At 41.2% G+C, this 17,509-nt stretch overlaps 2 protein-coding genes across 3 annotated transcripts; one reads left to right on the top strand and one right to left on the bottom strand.

The window, feature by feature from the left end:
- The first annotated feature begins 1,653 nt into the window (after positions 1-1,653).
- gata4 (GATA binding protein 4) lies at positions 1,654-13,481 on the top strand. Its single transcript, XM_037087166.1, has 6 exons — positions 1,654-2,436; positions 8,741-8,907; positions 9,294-9,419; positions 10,021-10,102; positions 10,374-10,510; positions 11,234-13,481. Exons 1-6 carry the CDS (start codon positions 1,914-1,916, stop codon positions 11,357-11,359), a joined length of 1,161 nt encoding a protein of 386 aa, XP_036943061.1. The 5' UTR covers positions 1,654-1,913; the 3' UTR covers positions 11,360-13,481.
- LOC119012929 lies at positions 12,383-16,329 on the bottom strand. Of its 2 annotated transcripts, none has more exons than XM_037087164.1 (3): positions 16,197-16,329; positions 15,856-15,987; positions 12,383-15,239 (listed from the first exon to the last, which is right to left on the bottom strand). In XM_037087164.1, the coding sequence occupies exons 1-3, from the start codon at positions 16,208-16,210 to the stop codon at positions 14,087-14,089; spliced, it is 1,299 nt and encodes a 432-aa protein (XP_036943059.1). In that variant the 5' UTR covers positions 16,211-16,329; the 3' UTR covers positions 12,383-14,086. The 2 variants fall into 2 exon arrangements, with proteins under 2 accessions (XP_036943059.1, XP_036943060.1); XM_037087165.1 differs by having other exon boundaries at positions 12,383-15,227.
- Between the last annotated feature and the right edge of the window lie 1,180 nt (positions 16,330-17,509).

Here is a 17,509-nt window from a genome sequence, read left to right as displayed (position 1 = left end):
TTTACATACAGTCCCTTTGCCAGTGATGAGTCAAAGGGGCATTGGTGTGTGTCTTTCCTGAAGGACAATCATTTGATTTGATTGCTCATGTTTTTTTTTCAACTTACTTTGCATTCCTGTAGAAATTCTTCCACAAAGCCAAATTTTCTGCCTAGATAAAGGGGCATTTAGTGGCATAGAACATCTTAATCTAACCAAATTTCAAAGAGAAATGAGAACAAACAGTGAATCCTTCGATGCCATCGGGATAAATTCAGGGGAGACACGACTTTTCTTTACTTTCTGACACTTTGAGAAACTTCTAAATTAAATTCAGGAGCTTGTAAAATTAAAATGAGAAAGGCCTGATCACAGACATCCATCACGTGATGAGATAATGTAGCCAACAAAAAGAATGGATTACCTTTAATGGATTATAAACATTCACACGCGCGCGCACGCACACACACACACACACACACACACACACACACACACACACACACACACATATTGGACCGATAATATAGAGTCACATAATTCAAAGAGCTGCCGTCTGTGGGAAGTGGCAGGACAATGAAATGGCCTCGTGTGTTTACTCTCGCGGGTGTTGATGACAGGTATAAATCTGTCCTCGCGCGCACAACAACTGCCGGAGACTTCCGAGCGAAGGCGCGTCGAGCATCCAGCGCCCATACATCACATCTGTCATGAAAAGGAAAAAAAAATATGTGAATGTAAATGTCATAACACTGAATCAGAGTCATGAAGCCACGTGTGTAACTAATGAATGAGCCTGTTGTCTTTAACTTCTTTAGTCGATTATTTATCACGTTATTTATAGATAATTGATAACTCTGGGGGAGATAGTTCGACTTACTTGAGACTGCGCACGAATATCGGTTACAATCGAATAATTATAATGAACCCATATTCAGCCTGAGGCCTCGCGAGCCGCCCTGATACAGAATCCATAGTAAATATCTCAGAGCTGATAAGGTTCTGCGGTGGATTTATTATAATTATATATATATATATATATATATATATATATATATATATATATATATATATATATATATATATATATATATATATATATATATATATATACACAGCTAATATCCGATAAATCTAAAATACGATCATATAGAATATAATGATGAAGATATTTCATATTCATCTATGGAAGGAACATGAACTGCAGCCAGTTTAAAGCTGCTTTAATTTTCAATATTCTCAATGTGCATTCACAAATCATTTGAAACTGTTTACAACAGAAATCTCCAAAAAAAGAAAACTTATCTGCTTTTCCCGAACCCCGAACACACAGGGGACGTTTATAAGCGTCAATTTAATTCGTATCATGTGTTTTTATTTTTATTTTATTACGATCATTAGTAAAATTCACAAGCATGAATCAAAATAAGTAAAAAATCTAAGTAAAAATGTTTTTTTGTGTTGTCTTAAAACACCCCCAGGTGGCTAAAATAAGAAAATAAGATGAAAACAACATTAATTAGTTGGATGACTAATTTGGGGAATCTTTATTAAAAAACATTTTCTCACCCATTAAGGAGAGAGAGAGAGAGAGAGAGAGAGAGAGAGAGAGAGAGAGAGAGAGAGATGATAACAGCTGGATCTTGATCACAGGCTGTAGTCTCTCACTCCTCCTCCTCTCTCTCGTGTCTCCTCTCACTTTATTCTTTATTCTCTGGAGCAGTCCCCTCCTGCTCGACTTCTGACCGGCACATCTTGATTTTAACAGAGGACGAGAGAGAGAGAGAGAGAGAGAGAGAGAGAGAGAGAGAGAGAGAGAGAGAGAGAGAGAGCATTGTAATTGAATCACAGATATCCCAGAGATCCTGCGCGTTAACTGCAGCCGTGTCACTATCTCCTCTATCAACACGGATGTTCAGCTTCAAGGAGAGGATATGTATCAGGGTATAATGACAACCAACCACGGGCCCCCCTCCTATGAGGCAGGATTTCTCCACAACACCTCGGCTGGCACCTCTCCGGTTTACGTGCCCACCACCCGGGTCGTCACCCCCATGATCCCGGCGCTGCCGTACCTCCAGGCGCCCGGCGCGTCGCAGCAGGGCAGCCCGGTGTCGAGCCACTCTGCCTGGGCGCAGCCGGGCGCGGACTCGGTGCCCTCGTACAATCACTCCCCGGTGTCTCCGCGCTTCGCCTTCTCCACCAGCCCGCCTCTGTCCTCCGGGATGGCCACGGGCCGGGAGACGGCGGCTTCTTACGGCAGCCCGCTGAACATTTCTGCAAACGGGAGGGAGCACTACGGCGCCCGGAGCCTCAGCGGGTCGTACCACAGCCCTTACCCGGCGTACATGAGCCCGAACGTGGGTGGAACGTGGCCGGCGTCCCCGTTTGACAGCCCGGTGCTCCACGGTCTCCAAACCGGCGCTCCTCCGGGCGCAGCACGGCACCCAAACATAGGTGAGCACCAGCAGAATCATACGTATTTTATCATTATTACTTAAGCATTTTAATACCTGGGTTGGAGGGTATGCAGAAAATGTTCTGCTTCGTTTTTACTTTTAGAAAGAAAAAAGTGAGGGATCAAAATATCAGATGTCACTGGAAATAAAATATAAAATGAGAGCAGCACGTCTGTTTTATTCCATCGTGTTTGTCACGGATTAATTCATGGTAGGTGCAGTTTGTGACACACATGGACGGGGTGAAAGGTTAAGGCATGATTTAAAAAAGTAAAAGAAAGTGACATAGTATCACCATATATTACATGTGTACAATGTGTCATATTCTGATTCGAGTCCGGCTGCAGGGCACGTTTATATATATATATATATATATATATATATATATATATATATATATATATATATATATATATATATATATATATATATATATATATATATATATAAAGAACCGCTTCGTTATAATCTCCTGATTGGGAAAATCGAGATTAAGACAGTGTTGACTGACAGGACACACTTGCTCTAATCTAAAAGGCCTGAAATATAGGACCGGGAAATACGCAAATACATCAACATCAATAAGACAAAACGAGATTAAATGTATGATTTAACATTTAAGCAACTGTAGGAATAATTATGGTTATAAGGTAAAATAATAAAAAAAATGTCCTCATGTCACTTTTCTGCGGAAATAAAATAGGCTGTCGTCAAAGTTAAACAGGACCATGTGTGTTTTTAAAATCAATTAAATGGATACATCTGATTAAACGAAAAAATGTGAACTTTTACTTTTTTTTTTTTTTTATAAAACAATGGCAGCCACAGGAGATGAGTCTGAGCCGTGATGAAGGACGATTAGAGGCTCATTTTGCCAATCAATTTTCAAAATCATAGATTTGTTCTCGCCAGAATTAATAAGACGTGGAACGCACACACTTGTTAAATCAATACATTATATGTTTATGTTACATACCATTTAGGCAAGTTTAAGCTGGTCGGAGTCGTTTGACCACTGCTGTATCGCTGCGATGTATTTTTACAATTATCGCACGTTTTTTTCACAGTACCTTATTTTACTCTTAGAGTGTCTCGAAATTACATATACACGTAAACGCACCATAAGCACATTGAATGATATCAGTGTTAATAAATACAATAACATTTCTCTCTAAGGAGGCCCATATAGGAGTATGATATATTTAATGATGATTTTCTTTATGAACAAATCAAAATAAAGCAATAGGTCAGATTGAGTATTAATGTACCTTTTAATGCTCAGCTGTTTTTAAAGGTGCACTACGTAGTTTTGGGGAGGAAATTTTAGTCATACGAAAAATAAACTTCTTTAATTGATTTTGATAACCAAAAAAAAAAAAAAAGAAAAAAAGAAAAAAAAAGAGATTTCATGTTGTTTGACTGTTTTTACTTGCAGGATAATTTTTAGTAGCCATCTTGCCGCTTCCAACATTGTTCTGGGGACCTTTTCCCCTGTGAGGACAGCTCGTGTGTTCATTTATGGACACGCATCACATAAATATTTCTGAGTTTATATTATTACCCTGTTAATATCTTAAATATGATCCCTTCTGCACGACGGCCCCCAAGCTGTGTCAAACACACATCGACGCTGATGCATTTAGACATGTGATCAACTGGTTTTGAATATTTTGAATCTAAAAAAAAATAATTATTGCAGCGATAGAAATTAATTTTTAACTGAACCGCACTTGATAACACAGTTTATTGGTATTATAGTTTATGAGCTGTGTTTGACTGTGGCCTCAGGATGAGGTCAGAGCGGACTGGATTTGAAGTGTGTGTGTGTGTGTGTGTGTGTGTGTGTGTGTGTGTGTGTGTGTGTGTGTGTTTGGGGAATCTCAACCTTGATTCAGCCGAGTCCTTTCTGTTGGTGAAGATAAACAGAATCACTTTGTGTTAAAAAAAAAAAAAAAACCCATTCAAGCTGAAAAGTCTTTTTGAAACGCTCACAGTCGGCCTCACTTTGAACACTCCTGTAGCCGGCCGTGGTTTCGGCCTGCAGGGCTGCTGGTTTGCACTCTGGACCGTATCACAGTGGATTGATTTTGCTTAGCTTGTCAGACGTGATGGCTGTGACTTGCACCTTGTGTAGCTGACATCACCAATCAGCGTTTGTTTAACCCATGTTTCTGACATTATCTACATTTGGTGCATCGCTGACAGCTGCAGGCTGATGAGCATCTGAAGTGTCCCGTCCATGTTTTCATTAAGTAAATTCCCATTTCATTATCGTGTATGTTACAACCTAATCTGATGGGCTGGATCGTTATTAGACATATCACTCAGGCCTGTTATTAGTATCAAATTAAGCTGATTAACAGGCTGATTACTTCCTCCTTTATGAATATCAGCTCCCTGCTCGGCCTCTGAGCTGACCGGCAGCACTTAAAGATGGCCATCGAAGACAGATCGCCTGTTCGATGAAAACAGAATAAGATCAGCTGCACAAGAGTGAGACAGATAGCAGCATTGATCCACACTGACCTCTTCATCTCATCACAATCACACTCACACAGGCCGTTTGCTCACTGGTGGAGAGAACACGGCAACCTCATTGTTTTTACAATCACAGAGAATTAAATCAAATCTCGGCGTTCAAACGGTCAGTGAAAGTGTCTGTTGAGTGAATAGAATCACACTGAGGAACGTTTGATCAGTGAGAGCACGTTACCACTCACAACTCGTCACATTAAACATCAGCAACAGCTTCACTTTTTTATTCTGTGATCATTTAAAAAAGCTTCAAGTTTTTATTGATGTCTTATTTTTCCAGAAAAAACATGGCAATTAATTTGGTTTTATAGTCTAGTAATGGCTCATAAAGGTCTTTGTGACTGAGAAGTTATTTATTAACATGTTTTACTTGACTTGATATAATCATTATGTCTTAAATTTGCTCTTAATTCAATAGGAAAATAGTCTTTTTTCACAGCTAACTTCACCATGACCCTTTTTGTGATCCATGTTTTGGATGAGTCTCACTATTTTAGTTTGTGAGACATTTTCTTATATCTGCGTTATCAGTCTGTTAGGAGCCTGGCAGTAACTGAAAGTTAATCGTGTCTCCCTCGTACACAGTGAGCCTCTGCCTATCTCAGCCATCGGATATAAAATAAACAGCCGACTGACGACTTTGACAGTTTAATATTCTCTGTGTTTGTACATGTGAGGAGTTAGAGACGGCTGGCGTGGCGTCTGGGTGAAAATCAGAGGAAAGGGTTAAAGAGCACTGGGTGTAAAATGTACTTCTAAAATGATTAGTATGCACAGGCAGCAGTGCAAATTAAACCTCTGAGCTGAAAATACAAATAAATTAAATGTATTATTAACAAAACATACATGTAAGAAGCATCCAAAGTCAAAGTATGGCATGCTGAAGTGTTTTATAAAAAATAGACAAACTATTATATGTAATGCTGAGTCAAACTAATTAATTTAAATTATTTCATGTGTATTTCAGATAGTTTAATTTACAACATTGCATCACATCTGAATCCATCTGTTTTTCTATCTGAAATCATATTTGTATCTTTGAGTAAAAAGTGCAATAATTTAAAGTATAAAGTAGCACTAAACTGGAGATACTTAAGTAATCTCGAGTACAGGTACCATAACATTGTAGTTAAGTACATTAGTTGTACATGTCATGTGCTTTCCATCAATCTCTTATTATTGGTATATAATATATCAGAGGAGTTGTGATACGCTGGTGTTGGCATTAATTGTGTGTTAAAAAATGAAATATTGATATTGCATTAATGATACATGTATGATAATATCTTGTGAATTACACAGTGCAGATGTGGATCTGCTGTTTATCAGCTCATCTGTTTTCCTTAATTTCCACAATTCATGAAACATAATTGCTCCTTTTTGAACACTTTCTCCTCCTCCCTTCACTAACATGTACTTTGGGTGTGATTTATTTCTCAAGAGAGGCAAAACACACCGCGAACAAAAAAAAAAAGTCATTTGCAAAATACTCTACAGATGTTGTGATAATATCGTGGTTGTGAATTTGTTTGCCAGTTTCACCTTTGACCTCTAACAACACGACCTGCCCCCGCTGATAAAGACACGCTGACATTTATGCAGCGGAATAAATAAAAAGTCGAATTTCAGACAGACGTGACTGCCGCAGCGTTTTCCCTCCTGTGTATTGTCTCGCGTTGGCTGCGTTGTGTTGGCTACACTTGCCGCCTGGCTCAAGGTTAGCTCGCCCCGCTGTCTTTGTTTTGCTCTCGGCCTTGGAGGAGGCCTGCGCTTGCATCATACCAGTCACACAGACCAGATGGAGGCGAGATTTGTGCCATCTGAGAGAGGAAAAAAAAAACACATTGTGGTCTGATTCAAATTGGACTTTTGCAGTCAATAAGTCTGGGTTTTACACATCTCTTCGAGTCTTTTCCACTCAGCACGGCCTCACATGTCTGACAGATACTGTAACCTGCGGTGCTGGTGTGTCTCTGCTCAAAGTTGATTGATGCCTCCTTCCCCTTTAGCGTCCAAGTGACTCTTGAGATGCTCTTTTATGTGCCAGATGAGAGAGTGAGCGTCGCATTAATCAGACGTCCCGCTAAATGGATGTGATAGACGCAGGGTCTCTATTTGAATATGATGGAGCTCTATTCCGTCTCTATTTCCAGCCGGCTCTTTATCTCACGGGGAGCAGCGAGATAAGGAGGGATTCCAGGCTGCTGCTGCTGTTGTGTGGGCCGGCAGTCTGCTCCTCCTGCTGGTGTACAAATGACCCTGCACACCGTAATCACCCTGTCGGGGTCTGACAGTGCTGCAAACTGTTTATTGAAGGAGGGTGGAAAGAATTTTTGTGGCATGAAAGCAGTTGGAAATGGATTTTTCTAAGAATAAGCTCGGTTTTGAAATTGATGTGTGGGAAGTAATGCTTGTTGCCAAAACACTTTAGAAGATAGTCACGGCTTCATCTTAACCAGAATGCATTGCTTTCATTATTTGTAATGTGGCGTTTTGAATGAACTTTCCCAAGCCGAGAGTGTTAAAGAACTTGTGTTAGCTCATATAGGCATTGTGCAGTGTTGGAAGATGCACTTGGATCATTAAACGACGTAAAAGTTACAATAACATGGTGTAATAATTCTCTGTCACAGGTAAAAGTCCTGCATTAAACATTTGAAAGTAAAAATACGGAAAGTGTTGGCGTCAAAACATTGAAATGTACCAAAGTATCAAAAATAAATGTGCTTATCTGCCAGAATGGTTCATTTCAGATCATGAATATTAAATATTATATTATACTTATTGTTGCATTACTATGTTAATCTCATTAACGTTACAGCTGGTAAATGTGAAGCCAATTCTAACCCATGAATGTCCACACTGGCATTTCATAGTTTCCCTGACAGTGTTTAAAGTCCTAGCTATTGAATTCAACTTTAGTGGGTTTCTTTTTTGCTTTTTCTGTTTTAGATAAAGAAGGAAAATAAAATGTGTGTCCTAATTATGGAATGATAAAAATGTGGAATAAAAAAAAGGTTTTGTTTTGTGTTTCTACCTCGAATAGACATAATTCTGTGGGGCTTCTCCTTAACAATCTATATATCTCCATGAGTCTAATTGGTTAATTAACCTTTATACTGTTAGAATGCTAATAATATACTGTAAGTTGTTTATTGATATTATTTGTATAGCTAATCTAAAATCAGAAAAGAAACAAGTAACAAGACGTCACAAATTAATGAAGTGGAGTAAAAAGTACAATATTTTCCTCAGTGCTGTAGAGGGGCCACAATTTAAAGTCACATTAAACAGAAATACACAAGTAAAGTATCATTACCTTAAATTTCTTCTTAAGTAAATGTGCTCAGATACTGTCAGCCACCGGTATCGTTTGATCCTTCAACCTTAGAAAATAACCTAATAAAAGTTTTTCAAGATATAAAATTCATTAATGTTATGTTATTTAACACAATGTAGCTTTTGTCTATGCTAAAATTAAAGAAGAACTTATCTGAGTGGAGTATTAATCAATAGGCCACAAAATATAGAATATTATTTAATATCTGACGGTGAGTTCAGGAGTCTCACAGCCTGTGGGAAGAAGCAGTTCTGTAGTCTGGTGGATACTTCTGTATCGGTTGCCAGCTGGCAGCAGGGTGAACAGACCTCACCTATAATAATGATGCTCTGTAGATGGTTTCTCATAAGGTAACATGACAGAAGCACATTGCTGTAAAATAAACTAAAAAACAAACCTTTTTTTTTTTTTTGTCATCCCGCATCAGACCTGTTCGACGACTTCGCTGAGGGGCGAGAGTGTGTGAACTGTGGTGCGATGTCGACGCCCCTCTGGAGGCGGGATGGCACCGGCCACTACCTGTGCAACGCCTGCGGACTGTACCACAAGATGAACGGCATCAACAGGCCTCTTATCAAACCCCAAAGACGGCTGGTGGGTGACAGCAGACAGTGAAGTAATTCAGTGTGTCATGTAGAGGTGCAAACTGCTGACTGGTTTCATGACTGATTAATCTGCAGAGCATTTTCATGATTAGCCGATTCAGTCAGTCATTCAGTCATCATATGACGCCATCAAACCTGCAGTCCAAAACTCAAAAATGGTCATTTACTGTCACTGATTACCAAGAAAAGCAGTACATCCTCACATTTAAGATGCTGCAACCACAAATGTGGTATTGTAAAAGGCGATCAATTGTCTTTCTCTGACTAACTGATTAATCGACTGATAGTTGCACCTGCAGGTTTACGTGGGTGATAAATTCCCCTCAGTGGAGATGTTTTTGTTAAATCCTTTTTTTTCTGTTGTCCCCGCTGCAGTCTGCCTCGAGGAGGGTGGGCCTGTCCTGCACCAACTGTCACACCACCACCACCACCCTGTGGCGACGAAACGCAGAGGGCGAGCCGGTCTGCAACGCCTGTGGCCTCTACATGAAACTCCACGGGGTGAGGGAGAAAGTCCACCTCTGACGCTATCAGAATCTGGAACCATGACCCGCTTAAACACATTTCAGTTTACATTTAACAGGAAGATTTTGAAATGAATGTGAACAAAAATCTGAAAACGTTTGGAATGTTTCAAGACCAAACACTGAAAAGATTATGGCACGTATTGGAAAAATGGACGAGGCCACAAATATTCCTTTGTCTCTTTAATATTCTCAAAATGATGTTGAATGAATGTCATTTTAATGATAATAGCAACTTATTTGTGAAATCTAATTATTATCAAGATAGACAGGGATGATTTGTCTCAGAGACTTTCTAGGTTTTTTAGTTTTCAGATTAACCAGATTAATATTTTCCTTGGCTCCCTCAGAAAAAATCCATATTTTAATCTCAACGAAACCTAATCTGATGAAATAAAGATAGGGTATATAGTAATTAAATAAATACATCATTAACTGTCTGGGTGGAAAGAAATCCATTATAAGGGGAATAAAAAAATGTATCTTTATAAATGAGTGAAAACCGTCTTCTACAAATGCATACCTCTTCAGTCTGCTGTCTGACTAAAGCTTTTTCTTTTGTCTTAATGTCTTGACAGGTGCCACGACCCCTGGCTATGAAGAAAGAGGGGATCCAGACCCGCAAACGCAAACCAAAGAACCTCAACAAGTCCCAAACTGGTGAGCTTCAAACCGGCACGTGCTTTACGACCCATTATTTTATCTGTGATAAACAAAATGTGAGCAGAGAAAATGTGTATTCTGTCTGATAAGATAAAGGAGCCTTTGCCCAACTTCATGGGATTTATTAGATTTGAAACAAGCGTTTAAAAGTCAGAGCAGTAAATTAGAACCTCACTGCGATATTTTCCCAAAGCGCTTGTTGTGAAAGTAAATGTCTGTCCGTCTGCCTGCGAATGTGAAATAACCTTGTTTATTTGGCGCTCCGCAGGGACCCCGGGCAGCGAGGGGACTCCCGTCACGCCGAGCAGCACTCCCCGTGCCTCCACCGCCACAGAGGAGCCTCGCCAGATAAAGACGGAGCCGGACACTCACAGCTTGTACTCACACCACAGCGCACACGCACAGGTCGGACACCTCTGTAGTCGGATATGAAAGGAAAACACGCACTCAAAATGTAATTTTTGAAGCCTCGGCCCAGGATAAAATGTTGGTACCGTACGTTTCTGTAAACCACAGATACATTTTGTGGTATCAACATTCTGGGATGGTAATGGCGAGACAGTCAGAAAGTGTGAGACCACTGTTTAAAACCACTAGGACACCACCCTTTGCTCCCTGTTTCAGCTGAACAATTAAGTGACAAAATCTCTTTTTTAACAAGACGTGGGGACGCTTCGAGCCGTCCTGGACAAGACTAAACTGTTTTTTTTTTTAAACTCCACATCTTAACGTTATCCAGCCGTCTCTTAGAAACAAAACCAGGTGTTTTGAAAGAGATGTTGAGACGATTCCCGGCTGTCTTTGTGGCTGAAGAACCAGATATTTTAAGCCAAAAAGTTATCTTTTGCAAAAAGAACTCCAGTGGTTACCTTAAACCTGAAAAATATAAATGTGGATGTCAGAAACGTAAAGCTGAGACTTGAAGCGTCAACCTATCTGTGGTTTGCAGAAACATACAGCAAAACGAAAGTGATTGAGGTGCTCATGTATCATCACATTCAGCTCGAATCTAACAAACTGCATCACTTTCAATCATAAGGACAAAGACAGGAAAGTTCCTCTCTGTGATCATCACTTGACTAAATCCCCTGGTTTGCCTTCTCACCCTTTCCTTCTGCACCCCTCCAGATCTCCGCCCTGCCGGCCTACATGGCGGCTCAAGGAGGGGCCATTCCTCTCAAGATGTCCCCCGGGGGCCACGGTGGGTCTTCTAGCTCCAAAGCTGAACCCTGGAACAACCTGATCCTGGCCTAGAAGACGTTCAAGCCCGAAAAAAAACTCAAAAACTATCTGTACCGATTAAAACTCTCGTGGGAGACGCCGGTCTCTGGACAGCAGACTGCCGCTCTCAGACTCAGATGACGCAGCCTTCACACCGTACAGTGCCTTCAGTGCAGCACTCTGGGGCGAATGGCCGGACAGCACCAGTAAAGAAATGGAGATCTTAAACAGAACTGCAAATCGAGGACTGAATGGAGTTTGAAGAGCAGCGCTGTGATAAAGTATACCCAACAACTCTCGATATGAAAAAAAAACTGCAGGTGAACACTTTTCACGTCACTGACACTTTTTTTTTTTTCTACCAGTGCAGGAGCTTTAAATGTTTGTCAGATACTGTAACATGAACCAGTAACACACGACAGCAACGGCGAGACTTTTCATCACTGAGTTCTTTTTATTTTGATATATTTCTATCTTCATTTTCACATTATTTCACATGCTACCATGAAGTCAAAAGCAGCGCCATGGAAGATTAAAGCAGTAGAAGTTAAAGGGTCAGTTCGGTTTAATAAAAAAACAAAACAAAACAGCTATATATTTTCACCATGCTACAACAATGCAATGGAGATGAATGTCATTTTGTTTGTGGTGCTGGAAGCAAGTCGAAAGCTTTACAGAGCAAGCTAGGAGCCGGTTATGTAATAATCCACAGACGTCAAAAGTAGACAGTTTTACATGTTTTTCACACTGTAAAAAATATTCGGCTGTTTTAACTCCAAAATGTAAGAGCTAGATATGTGAGTTCACATTCACTATATTTATCCGTCCAGATCCTTATGCCTCATCTCTGGTGAGTTTTTCAAATGCATTTTTGGGGCACTTTGAGCATCCCAAGCCATGTGCCGTCTAGTTCCATTATACTCAAGAGAGGGCAGACATCTCTACAGCCGATGCCTTGAAAACTCACTGGAAATTATTTTAATTTTAAGGTGACACATCCCTTTAACTCTCAATCAAAGCACCACGACAAGTCTGATGCTGCTAAAATTCTGATCAAAAAAACACAAAACAAAACTACAAACTATAAAAACTGAAATAACTGAAAAAAAAAACAGACAAGTCTAATTACCTTAAAATAAATAAAACCTGTACATTTATGTCAATAGTTGATTTCACTCTGTGTATAATCTCTATGATTTCTTACCGTATAAATTCAGCTGATGGTTAAAACTGCTCAGAGGCAGTGGCGATGTCTGTGGACGATCCAGAGTGTCTGTTGAAGCACTTTGCTACTGACTTTTTAGAAAATTAAGCCAGTTGATCGAGCACCACAGACAAACATGCAGTCGTCTCTGTTGTACTACGGTGGCCTGGATTCAGCAAAAGAAAAGAAAAAACTCATGCAGGTGCTGTCACTTCTTTGTGGTACCCGTGAATGTCATTTTCACAGAGCATCGAGTTCTACAGGCGATCAGGAACATTTCTATGAACTCACTGTAACTCAGAGAGAATCACTCAATGTCCATCACTCCTTAAAACCCAGCGGTATGACCTTCAGTAAACACGACCACGGTGCAATAGACACAGCTCCCTGTTAGTCAGTTAGTCAGTATTGACACCTCTTTGAAGCAAATACATGAGAAACTACCTATGCAGCAGTTAGTTGCACATGATGACTGAGGATGGAGGGGGATGGCACCCAGCTCCCTCTGCTGGCGCGAGTGCAGACGTGCATCCGCAGAAGTCTTCAGAGCTAGTATTTATTATGAAAGGCACAAACCCCCAAACCACACAGTTAATGAGGACTGTATTAAAACTGTACAGTTTGTCAGCAGTGATGCTTTTGCTTGTGACAAGCACAGAGGTGGGGTGGTGGTGGGGGGGCAACATGTGCAAATGTGGGACATCGTCACATGTAATTTACCAGAATAACAAATATATGAGCATATATGTAAAAAAAAAACAAAAAAAAACTAAACAAACAAAAAAAAAACTCCACTCCAGTATAATTGTAATACACCATTTGTGATATATTGTGAGTAAAGACACAGTGAGAGATCTCTCAGTGTGCACTAACACTACCTGATGCTCTTTCCTCTGTGTGCACCTGTAGCTCTACTGAGGAAACTAATAAAGTCGAAGCATTTTGACGTAATGCCGATGGTACGTGTGATTTTAAGGTTCAGTGTCTTTCTTTTCCATTTTCAGATGCATGCCAAACATTTGTGAAATAGTTAGTCTTAAAGGAAAACTACTGCGCTTTGTCCCCTTTCCTTCAGTGTTTCATATCGGTTCTTGTGCATGTAAAAGATCTGAATTGGTAAAGAAAAAAAAGGCCTAAGTCTGCACCAACAGACGCTCCTTTCTCCCACAGAAACATCTGCTCCTGAAATGCCTCACCAGTAGTCCCGCCTTTCATTCTGTGTCACCATGTCACATATTTGCACCATTTATGCCTAGCAGCTTGTTTGACACACAGGAATGAATTCAGCACAGCTAATCTCTATGTGTTAGCGGTGCAGGCTCAGGCGTGTGTGAGCTGACCAATCAGAGCCGACTGGGTATTCAGGAAGGGAGGGGGCCTTAAAGAGACAGGAGCTAAAACAGAGTGTTAAAGACAGAGCTGCAACGTTGGACGTTATGAGGAAAATTATGCATGAGACGTATTCTTGGAGTAACCCAAAACACAGTGATGACCCTGAAAATGAGCTTAATATATCTCCTTTAACTTTCTCATCATTGTGGTAAAGTGTATTTGGATTATGGGTGAACCTGTGGAGCTCCTGAATCTTCTAAAAGCCGTATCTTTCCAATTTGCAAGTACTGTTTTGTGTGATTCACAACATCTTTGATAAAAAGCTGGACGGTGCATTGATTGAAGTCTTCAGTCAGCCTCTCCCTGATGAACTCGGCGTATTTGTCCTGCGCCATCTCCCTCCAACACTGCCGAAACGTGAGTCTCATTTGATCCCGGATGCCATCAGATACATGTGAACTAAAAGTGTAACCGGACACAAACGCCTGTCCCTTGTCTAAAAATCCTTCGAAGCGTCCACTTTCTTCTGAAAGCAGAGCTTGTGCCGCTTCAACGACGGCGTCCACCTCCCGGGCGACGATGTCTTTCTCGTCCTCCGGTGAAATATCATACATGCTTTTGAAGAAACCCTTCCAGTCTTGACCCTGCTCAAAGTTTTCCGGAGGGAAACTGACAGACCTCAGGAGGTGTTTCACAGCAGAAAACAGGTTTTCGCATAAAGGATTTTCAGCAGCTTTGACGTAGCTCTCGTGCTCCTCCGCCTGATCGATACGGTCCACTTGGCTGTAGTTAATATCCCTGAATAGATTTTCTTTTGTTCCTTTGAATCCCCAGCATTTCACATAACCTATGTGAGTCTTCACTCCATACACGCTCCACCACTCGTGAGCTTTCCGAACCAGGTTCAGCATGCACGGATCGGTGTTTCTAGCCAAGCACGGGCTGTTCATGGTGAAGACGTACACCTTCCAGTCTTCTGAGGCGGCATCCGACTCCAGCAGCTCCTGGGTTTGCCTGATGATGATGTCCTCGCTGTGCTCCCCGCTGTTGTAGTTAGGATAAAACGGCCCGTACATGACGATCTCTTCCCGCTTCTCAATGACAGCCCACGAATGCTGCTTGTCCTCTGCGCCACACTCCTCAGTGAAGTCACGGTGCAACTCCACGAATTTCTTGTTCACCGAGTCCCCGAGGAGCCCGTCGTCTTCGGTTGGCCTGAACTTGAGATGCTGCAGCACTTTGTCCACAGAGTACTCCGTGTCAGCCCAGGACGACAACCGCTCGAAGAAGACCTCGGTGTCAGTCGGGTGTTTTGTGCCTCCGTTCAGGCAGGCTTCAGGCGCGCAGGAGTGACCACAGCCGGTCCTGCAACACAAACTTATCTTACTGTAAGACATGAAAAGCTTGGGTGAATATCACAAAAACCACTGAAAGGTCTGAATCATGTCTGACTCTTCTAAAACTTGTGAACACAAAGTAGACCTATAGCGGTTGTAATACATATTATATCTTACTATATTACTTCTCAAAGGAGTAATTTAACATTTTGGGAAATATATTTGTGTTTTCTTAGTATAAGTTAAAAGTTATGAATATGTGTCCTCACTAAGCAAACCAGCTTGAACATAAACATGATTTTTGCCATATGAATAATTGTTGTTGTCTTACGTAATGTCAGTTCTCCAAAAGCTCATTATAGCTCGCATTTGCATTAATCGCAAAACAAATATATTAAAACAAATACGAATCTAACGTGACGTAACGTTTTTGAGAAAATACACTCAAACACGATGATACACGTCACACAAACCACATAATGTGACATAACTGAGCTTGGTGCGACTGGAGGAATTGGAGAAGTGATACCTGAAATACCCTCTGACCTAAAACGACCCAGGTATTTAAACAAACCTGCCACGTTCATGTTTCAACACATTGATTCAGGCGCCCGTTTCACAGCCTTTATGAACTTCTTCTTCATGTCAGTACTCACTTCAGTCTCACTCCGTCCAACCTGTCTGTCGGATGCCTGTCCAGCAGAGTTCTCAGAGCCACCCGACCCTTCTTCGTGTACGGCGGAGGCTCCTGTTCAGATCCATTAAAGAAGGGACGCTTACGGCTCAACCTGAACAGAAACAGACTCATTGGGATGTAAGATCCGGAGAAGGTGGCTGTTACAATGAACCAGATTCTGGCTTCGTGGGAGGTCTGTGATCATTTCGAATAAGATTAAGAGCCTGTAGACTGCCTCAAGCTTCTTTAGCACAGGAGAGTGTCAAAGAAAAGAAAGTGAGACACATTTGTTTGTCTCTCTTTCACGATTTTGTTACTCACATGGAAAGTTCCATCTGGACTCCTCAGCGTTGGTCAGGAGACGCCTGGTTAGAAAAATGTGGCTCCTCTTTCCTCTAGTAAGGTGAATCACGCAGCACAGTGACAAACCCGGCGACTGCTCAGTGGTTACATTCTCAACATGTTTGCTCAGAAGACTGCTTGACAGTTTGTGGCCGTCAACACTGAGCTCCTCCTCCTCCTCCTCTTCCCCCTCTTCCTCCTCCTCCTGATAATGCTCAGGGCCACATTGTTATTACCTGACATACATGCTGTTGAGATTACAGACCTGCCTCAGCGTTGCCAAGCTGAACTGTGTGTGTGTAATCAACTGTCTCATGGTATCGACAATCCCCCCCCATCTTTTTTTTCCCCCAGTTTCGCAGTTAGATCAGGGCCCTACTTTGTCAAAATAGCAAGGTATGATAGCTTTGCCTCATAAAATGAAAAAGGTAGGACGTGGATTAAAGTTAATGGGGTTCCTCTGGCTCATTTTAAGGGTGAAAGTGATCCACAGAGTGACACACAGACTGTGTGAGAGGTTGGCTTCAGTTCACAGCTGTGTGCCCTCGAGGAAGTTTAATAAAATGTTCATTCCTCCTTAGTTCACACTGGAAAAAAAACACAACAGCTGATGTAACATATCAGGCAACTTTGTCAAGCTGTTTGAACAAAAATGAAGTTGCCGTTTTCTTCTCCGTGTGTTCAACGTCGCCTGCGGGACAAAACAACAAACCTGATAGTGAAATGACACGTGGTGATGGATATACAGATGCCATTTTGAAATCATCAGAGAAACCAACCTCGGAGGTCTGGCACCGTTTGCTCTTTGTCGTCGTGGTTACTGAGGTTTTGCATATTTGCGCGATTCTTAACTTTAATGACACTGGCCTCCTTTGTGTTTTCTTGGGGTTCCTGACTGAGGGACAGAAGCTGACATGTGAACACACGTTAGGAGACTGTTGCCATGAACGGAGCAGAGTAACACGTTAGACAGGATCCGGGTGTTACTCTCTGAATAGTTACTGACAGTCTGGCATTAAGATCTTGGCTTGTTGAAGAACTCAGCAGGAAGTATCTGTTACTTGAACTTTTGTTTATTTAACCATGTGGAATGTCAATCTTCCTGTCATGCGGTGTATCACTTTTGTGAGGACTGAAATATCTCAGGCTGATTTCTAATCAGTGTGGGGATCCTCTCTCGTCATGTGGCATGATCATCAGGTCAGCATTGAAGTTGGCTAAATTTAAAACATAGTTTTTTGTCCAAATACCTGCAAAAATAAAGACTGCAGTAATTGGTAATAGGTCTTTTT

Source organism: Acanthopagrus latus, chromosome 22 (assembly GCF_904848185.1).
Source record: "Acanthopagrus latus isolate v.2019 chromosome 22, fAcaLat1.1, whole genome shotgun sequence".
NCBI classification, from domain to species: Eukaryota; Metazoa; Chordata; class Actinopteri; order Spariformes; family Sparidae; genus Acanthopagrus; species Acanthopagrus latus.
The sequence above is the reverse complement of the archived record's forward strand: the minus strand, read 5'-3'. Positions and strand labels throughout refer to the sequence as shown.